This window comes from Cebus imitator, unplaced genomic scaffold, assembly GCF_001604975.1.
Source record: "Cebus imitator isolate Cc_AM_T3 unplaced genomic scaffold, Cebus_imitator-1.0 Scaffold36, whole genome shotgun sequence".
Lineage (NCBI taxonomy): Eukaryota > Metazoa > Chordata > Mammalia > Primates > Cebidae > Cebus > Cebus imitator.
The window spans coordinates 2,464,853-2,473,084 of NW_016107351.1; the positions used below are offsets into that span (position 1 = coordinate 2,464,853).

Consider the following 8,232-nt stretch of genomic DNA (forward strand, 5'->3'; position numbering starts at 1 on the left):
TAATTTTTTGTATTTTTAGTAGAGATGGGGTTTCACCATGTTGACCAGGATGGTCTCAATCTCTTGACCTCGTGATCCACCCGCCTCGGCCTCCCAAAGTGCTGGCATTACAGGCTTGAGCCACCGCACCCGGCTCTATTTTTTTTTTAATTCAGGTAAAAAGTTTTTAAAAGTTTGGGGCATTTCCGATTTTGTATTTTTAGATTTTGGATAGTCATCCACTGTGTGTGTGTGTGGTGTGTGTGTATGTGTGTGTGGCGAGGGCAGGGGTGGCTAGGGGCAATATATATGGTCCAGGTAATAGAGTTCAAAACTCAGAACACACAGCGGGAACTGAAACCCCCACAGAAAGCGCACAGCAATGACAGGTACACAGACCTCATGGAGCAGCTTCGCAAAACTGAAATCTCATCAGGGAACCAGAGCAAACAGAAGGGGAGCACGGCACAGATCACTCAGTCCAATTTTTTTTAATTTTTAAAAGCTCTTTTCCATGCGATGCTTCTCAGAGATTCCACTATCTGTTTAGCCTTTGGAAACAGTCTTCTAAGTCACAGCGTGCACTGTTTGGAAAGACTTTGGAAAGTACCCATGCTGGGTACTGCTCACTTAGTACCTCTGGTAGACCACTCCACATCAGGCCTAGTGTAGCTCCCGTGGCCTTCCTATCCACCACACAGCCACATTCCATGGTGGGAGTGAACCACAGTGGAGCGCACTGTGCCCTAGTGAATATTTACGTGTGATATTCTTATATATTTCCCTTGATATGCCAGGCAAGTACGTTTTTAGGAGAGAAACATGGAAGTGGGCTTGCTTTTCCTAATTTAGTAAATTCAGGCCCTAATATTAAGATCTAACTTTGAATATTAGGATGCAGAAAACCATTATCTTGCATGTTAATTCTAGAAGAAATAGGGTTGCGAGCCAAATGGTTTAAAATAACTCCAAAGTTCTCCACGCTGCCTGGATGACTCAGGATGAGTCACGATGTATCCGACGCACAAACAAACAGAACAAGGCAGTGCAGGCCGCGCCCCGGGTCCTGAGCCACCGCTTCAGATCCAAAGAGATCACAGCAAGAGACAGACCGGAAAGGTTCCGGGAGGCAAGTGCCACTGACTCTTCGCGGGAGCCTGAGTAACCCCCGTCATGTCATCACTGGGGTTCTGAACTCAGTTTGCCCTCAGACGGTAAAATGGACACTGGGTGGAGGCAGGTGGGTAAGGGATGGAAAGTTACAGACTATTCAAGGGACAGTTTCAGAACGTCAGGTACGCGCTAGCTACGATCGAGCTATCACTCCAGTGGCAGCAGAAATGATCTGTATGCGGAGCGGTGTGTTCTTGCTTTGGCTTAAAGTCTGAAGACTTTTTACATCTTCAAAGGAATTCAGTTTTTTATGATTTTTCTTTTCATATGGCCCATGTTTGGTTATCTCCCGCACTAAGCCCCAGTGTGACAATCACAAACACAGCCTTAATCAGAGAACAAAACAACATGCCCACATGAAAGGGAACATGGCCCACACCGATAGAAAGTGCTTCTGAGAAGCAAGAGCTTTCAAAAAGGAGAAGAATCTCATCAGGTCCAGAGAGCCACAGAGCTTAAACATCTTACTTACTTTTCTATCAAATCCAGTGTGACGCCAGGCACCAGACTGACACATTTCTGCATGCAAAACCTGCAGAGAAAGAAAAGAATGTGAACAGCACAAATGGAATAGTCACCCAGGAAATTCAACAGGCTTGCAGAAAAAGGAAAGAGTTAAAAGTGGGACAGGGGCTGCCATGGTGAACCAATACACTCAGATTTCCTTAATTCTGGCAGCTTTTAGATTTGTAAAGAAAATCTCATTGCCATCCTGTCAAGGCGCGAGACTACAGAGCTGCCACAGTGAGTTGTCAGGAGAAAGGAGAGAAGCCGTTTGCAGCCACATGAAGCCCAGTCTCTGGAGACGAGCGCCAAGAAGCTTAATAAAGTGCAGTCTCCAAACGGGCTGCTGGGGTGGACTGGACAGCTCTTTCCTTCTGAAGGAAGAGAGCTGGGGAGACGGCTGGAGGAATAAATGAGTAGCCTCAAGGCACCCAGAAGAGATGCAAATTCAATTCTATCATTTCCACCATCATGGACTCCTACAGGTCAGAGCTGGCTTCAAGTCTGAGGCGAACCCACCCTTAGGAGTGCGTGAGGAGCCGGACGGGCTTTCTCTAACGTGGCACCAACAGGAGGGAGGCAGCGATGTCTCCTCCATCAGGGCGGCTGCCCCACACTGGGGCAGAATCAAGGCAGCAGAGGAAAACAGTAAGGAGGAGAAATGCAAAATGTTTAATTCCGTAAAAACATAATGGCAGGTGCAAAGCAAGTACGCACGTCTCCAAAACGCACTCAGGGACTGTTGGTTGAAAGTAAGAGATGAAGGAAGGCCGGAGACGGCCACTGGCCCAGGGGAGGGCACAGTACAAGAGTCAGGCATATTCCGGGGGAGAAGAGGAAGTGATTCCTCTACGGGGGATGGGGGCCCGGGAGGGCACCCGTAGCAGTGGGTCGGAAATGGGAAAGACACAGAGGACCCAAGAGATCCAGAAGCAGGAAGGTAACGAGCCAAGGGTGTGAAGACAGTCACGGATGCAGCCCTGCAGGGCGAGGGGAGGCTGAGCTGGCCGTCCTGGACCCCGTGCGCGGCTGCCAGCCACGTTCGCTGTCTCAAGAAGCAATACCTAGCTCGACCAGCAGAGAGGAGGTTATATTCTTGGTTGTGGCTGCAGTAATCAGTGTTTTATCATTCAAAGAGCCAAGAAAATAAAGTGGGGCCCATGTCTGCCTGAAGCTAGACAGCAGCCCTTTCCTACAGCATCAAGTGCCCTGTGTGGTCCTGATGCTTCCCTGAGCCAGTCGGTGCCACTCAGAGGGGTCTGCTCTGCTGGCGTCACTTGCAGATGCTCTCCTGGGCCGTGCCCAGACACCTCTGCACCAGCGCAGACACGTGCATCTCCCGCAGTGCTCCCAGGTAAACTGGAATTTCTCCGTGGATAAAAGTCATCTAAAGGAAATGCATTTTTGAATCTGAGTCCTATGCAAACCATGCTACTTTGTCTTTTTATACATGATGTACTTATTGATTGGGATTTCTGGAGTCCAGTAATGACAGAATCACTTATCTCAGACTAATCCTTTTGCCAATAATGATAAGCTCTGGACAAAATATTAAAAAGCCATTTGAAGATTCTGATCAACAAACAAATGCAGGCAGGAACTGGAAGGGCTGTGACCCTTAGAAAACAAGAATAGCTGCATGAATCGCCTTCATCTGGCTTTTCCCAGGGGCGCTGCTCACTCACGCGGCACGTGGGGGATAGCATGCAACTAAAAGACAGCAACCCTGCTGAGCTGAGGCCAGGCTCAGGGCTGCCAGGACACTGCAGGCAAAAGCTCTAGGAAGACGAGAGCCAAAACCCACATGTAAACCTTCCCCAAGTCAGAGGCTGGCTCCTGAAGGGCACGCACACAGGATAATATTCCCAGGATCCCCCTGCAGACAGCAGGAAGGCTGAAAATGCAGAGTAGAGATTTTGACATCTGCTGGCCACAGTGAAGACAGAGAAGATCCAGTCCTGCAAAGTACAGGGCCTGATCACATCTGAGGCATTCCATGGACACCCCAGCGGGATTACGAACCACACCCTTGAATAAGATCAAAGCTGAAAGAGCCTAGTCCTATAATCAAGCCTCTACAAGATCAGTGTAACGGCTGAAAGAAAGTAACAGAATCTAGTGTCTACAATGTCTCATCCATAACAGAGAGCATACTGTCTAAAATCAAGAGAAAAAACAGTTAATAAAAACAGTTTCATAGTTGGCCAGATCTGGGAATTAGTAGACAGAGCCTCTAAAATTATAAAAATATCTTAATTATTGACTTGGAAATAAGATTATAAAGCCACTGAAAATATAATGTTCCCTTAAATAAAAAATTAAAATGGGAACGTCATGCAACTTATGATAGTATGGTTACATGAGTAAGAGTGGCATGGATAAATCAGTCACTGGTAAAACACAAACTTCACTTTAGACAATAATGCAAATTCTCTTTATACCAGAATTGCTATCAACTGGTTTCACATTTTATACAATTTCTTTCATTCACCTACATTACAGTGTTACTGAGCAAGGAAAGGTCAAAGAGCAGGCAAAGGTCGAAGTAATAAAAACGGCTCAAAAAATCCACAAAACTGAATACAATCATAACACAGCTGATATTTAGTGCTTACGATTCGGCAGTCAATGTTCTATGTCTTTTATGCCTTTTATTTCTTGAATCCTTACAACATTCTGTGAGGTATTATGCTACATTATACAGATAAAAACATCATAAATTAGGTAACTTACCATGTAGTTTAAGAATACTAAAGACGATGAAAATACATACAAAGCTTCTAGAAATAAAGAGCGGATCACATTCAAAGAAACAAGAATCAGACTAACACAGGATGCAAGAAGACAATGCAGTGGTGTATTTATTTATTTATTTGTGAGACGGAGTCTCACTCTGTCACTCAGGTTGGAGTGCAGGGTGCGATCTCACCCCACAGCAACCTCCATCTCCTGGGCTCAAATGATTCTCCTCCCTCAGCCTCTGAGTAGCTGGGATTACAGGTGCTTGCCATCATGCATGGCTAATTTTGTATTTTTAGTAAAGACGGGGTTTTGCCATGTTGGTTAGGCTGGTCTTGAACTCCTGATCTCAGGTGATCCTCCCGCCTCAGCCTCCCACAGTGCTGTGATTGCAGGTGTGAGCTACCACACCCCGCTGGTGTTTTTCATTTATTGAAGAAAAGAAGTTAAAACCTAGAATTTTGTATCCAGCCAAACTGTCATTCAAATGTGTGAGCATGATAAAAATACCCTCAGAGGCACATATGGCCTCGGAAGACTTGTCACAAAAAGACTCATGAGGAAGACACTTTCTGATGGCAAGCTAAAGTTAGAGGGAAAATCCAAGATTTGCTGAAGGAGATCTATGAAGTCACGATGACACATAACCTTGGTAACAGCTGGAGCTGTCTTAAAATGAAAGCACAAAGGTGGGGGCAATATCTATCATAACCAGGATTAAAAACCTAGATACAAATCCACAAGAGCATGAAAAATCTAATAGAAAACTGGGTGAACAGACATTTCAAAGATGAGGAAACACACATGGCCACTGAACACGAGGAAATGTTCAACATCACGAGCTATCAGAGAAACGTAAATCAAGGCTAATGAGATATCATTCTGAACCTCCTCAGTTAGCAAAACTGTACACGAATGGCAATGCCAGGTACTGAGAAGGACGTGGCTCACGAGCCATCTCCATCACCACTGCAGGAGTGTAAAATGACACAGCCACTGGGGAAACACCTTACCATTATCTCTTAAAATTGAACTGTCCCATACACAATGATTTGGTAACTCTACTTTCTGATACCAAGGAAATTCTTGCATGTGTTCAAAAGAACACATAGAAAAGAATGTTCAACATATCATTGTTCATAATAGCAAAGATAAAATGCAATACACCAAAGCAAAGCAAAACAAACACGGGGAAAAGCTGGCAAAGCTCAAGTGTCTGTTAAAGAGAGTAGCAGGTGCACGGGCTGGTGTATTCGCAGGGTGCAATTCGCAGGCAGTTGGAGGGAAGGTCCTCTAGCTATCCACATCAATATGGAGGAACACTACCAACACAACGCTAAGTGGAAAATGTCCACATTTCAACCAAAAGTATTTCTTTAAAAGAGTCCTCAAAATCACATTTGGCATTAAAGCTTTTAAAACATTTAAAATCTGAAAGAAAAGTAATGGTCTTAATGACTGCACGAGATGCAGGGTAGCAATTTAGGGAGGGTGTGGAAAGGATGATGAACCTGGCACCCAGGGCAGTGGCCACGGGGTGGGGACGGCAGCACATGTGTGTCCAGGGCCCTGAGTGGTGGGCAGAGGTAATCACCAAGGTCTGGGTTTTGGTTGGGTGGTGGTCTGCGGAAACGCATTATACTATAAAAACAACTGTTAGCTAACTATATACTTAAACGGAGGCCAAATACGGACTAGTGATGAGTGCGGTGTGAAGCAAGAATTATGACTGATCCAGGCTGGGTGTGCAAACAAGTGGCTTCAAGATTTTTATGGTGTTAAGTTTGGCCTAAAGCTGCCTCCATACATGTTTTATGTTTGGCCTAATGGTTTCATATACGTAGAGAACCGTAACCCGACCTGATGTGTACACAGCTTACAACCTGCTCTCGTGACAGGCAGCTGAATCTCAGACTACCGCAGGCAGCCAACAGTTCAAACTGGGCTCATGCAAGGCAGACACCCAGCGGAAGGCAAACCAGCTGCAGCGGCAGCTTCCCTTCCGCCCACGGATGGTATCCGGCCACATGGCAGCCCGCAGTCGCTCTGAACCCACTCTGGTTTTGGGGCTGCCTGAGTCAAGAATCGTTCTTTGCTCAATTAAACTCTGTTGTATCTAATTTGTCTAGAGTTTTCTTTTAACAATGAAGAACAAATTAATGTTCAGCTCAGTAACTTTGTCAAGTATCATATAATTAACTATTGAATGCTGTTTTCATTTTTGAGAATGAAAATTCCTTTGTTTTCTCCTAATTAAAAAATCCCACATGTATTTACCATAAAAAAGTGAAAACCCACCATGTTGAGATAGCTTAGCATTTTCATATCTTTTACACAACATTGAATCATGCTGATTTATTTTGGCATAAAAGGAAATGGTGGTCACTATAAAAACCCAAATCCATACAGACGTGTGTCATGCAAAAGTGCGTCAGTCTAGCCTTCACGCTCCCATCCCACTGCACAGAAGTGGCCTCTGCGATGACCTTCAGACTTGGCCCATGCATATACAATTATCCTTGGGTATCCCTGGGGAACTGGCCCTAGGACACTACTACCCACCCTGCCTAGTCCCTCCTCCCGCCATGGACAGGCGCTCTATAAAAACTCCTGAACAAGGGGAGCTTCCTGGCAGGAAGGTGAACATGTGATGTGCTGGAGTGTGGCACACCCATGCTCTTGCCAACATGCAGAGTCCTCGCTTCTCTAGTGGTGAAGACATAAGTGGCTTCTCTGGAGGTCTTGCCATCAGCATTCCCTGTGCCGTTCCATAGCAAAGGAGAGGAAAAGACCCTGGAAACACAGCCCCTTCACGGCTGTCACTGTGAAAGCTGATCATGCAAACTGGGTCTTTCTTGTCATACCCAACTCAATCAGAGTCAAGGGGCAGGGGAAAGCACGCAGGCCACAAAATATTCCTCCAGGAACGTAGTTCTCTGGCAGCCTGGCTGCTGAAACTGCCTGCTGTCACCTGAAACCAGTTTTAACTAATGGCAGCTGACACAACCTGCTTTGACGCTAAGGCTAGTTGTACCCACTCAATCTGAACTTGCCAGCTCCCGAAAACCTTACTAGTGCCAACGAGCCTTCTCAAAGGGCAACACGAAACACTCTTTCTCTTTATCAAACCTGCAACCTTTTCTTTGTTCATCAGATATACTGAAGACCATGTGGCCTGCATGTACACCTTGAGCTGCAAATCTTGCTTCCCAAAGAAAATGTTTTACATTTAGAGATTCATCTCTATACTTTGAGTCTGACACCAGTCCCTGCTATCCCTGCTCATTTCCAGTCTTTGGTAACTGCTTTTCTGTATCCTGACCAGACCTTTTCGTGTACTGAGTGGGACAGAGAAGGTGTAGGTGGCTTATTTCACTTTGGCTGGCACGTGAAGTCTCTAGAATTTACACTGATAAAGCTGTCATTGAAGCTTTCACAGACTTCTGTATTTTAACCTAGTCGTGCAGAGATACAGCAAACTGCTGGAGGTGTCTGGCTTTAAATATTCTTTTTCAAAAACGAATTTTTGAATATGGCTCAAAGTGGCAATAAATACACAATTAAAAGTAAATAGGTTGGGTGCAGTGGCTCATGTCTATAATCCCAGTGCTTTGGGAGGTCAAGACGGGAGGATCACCTGAGGTCAGGAGTTCAAGACCAGCCTGGCCAACATGGTAAAACCCCATCTCTACTAAAAATACAAAAAATTAGCTGGCGTGGTGGCAGGCACCTTTAATCCCAGCTACTCAGGAGGCTGAGGCAGGAAAATCGCTTAAACCCAGGAGGCGGAGGTTAAAGTTAGCTGAGATTGTGCCACTGCACTCCACGCTGGGCAAC

The 8,232-nt window shown here is 45.5% G+C and overlaps 1 protein-coding gene across 1 annotated transcript in view; it reads right to left on the reverse strand.

Moving 5' to 3' along the window:
• The window catches only part of RPTOR (regulatory associated protein of MTOR complex 1), a 405,759-nt gene that overhangs the window by 161,554 nt on the left and 235,973 nt on the right, over positions 1–8,232 (reverse strand). Inside the window, exon 7 of the mRNA XM_037737259.1 lies at positions 1,625–1,684. Within this exon, the coding sequence (XP_037593187.1) occupies positions 1,625–1,684 (60 nt within the window). The remainder of the gene's footprint in view (positions 1–1,624; positions 1,685–8,232) is intronic.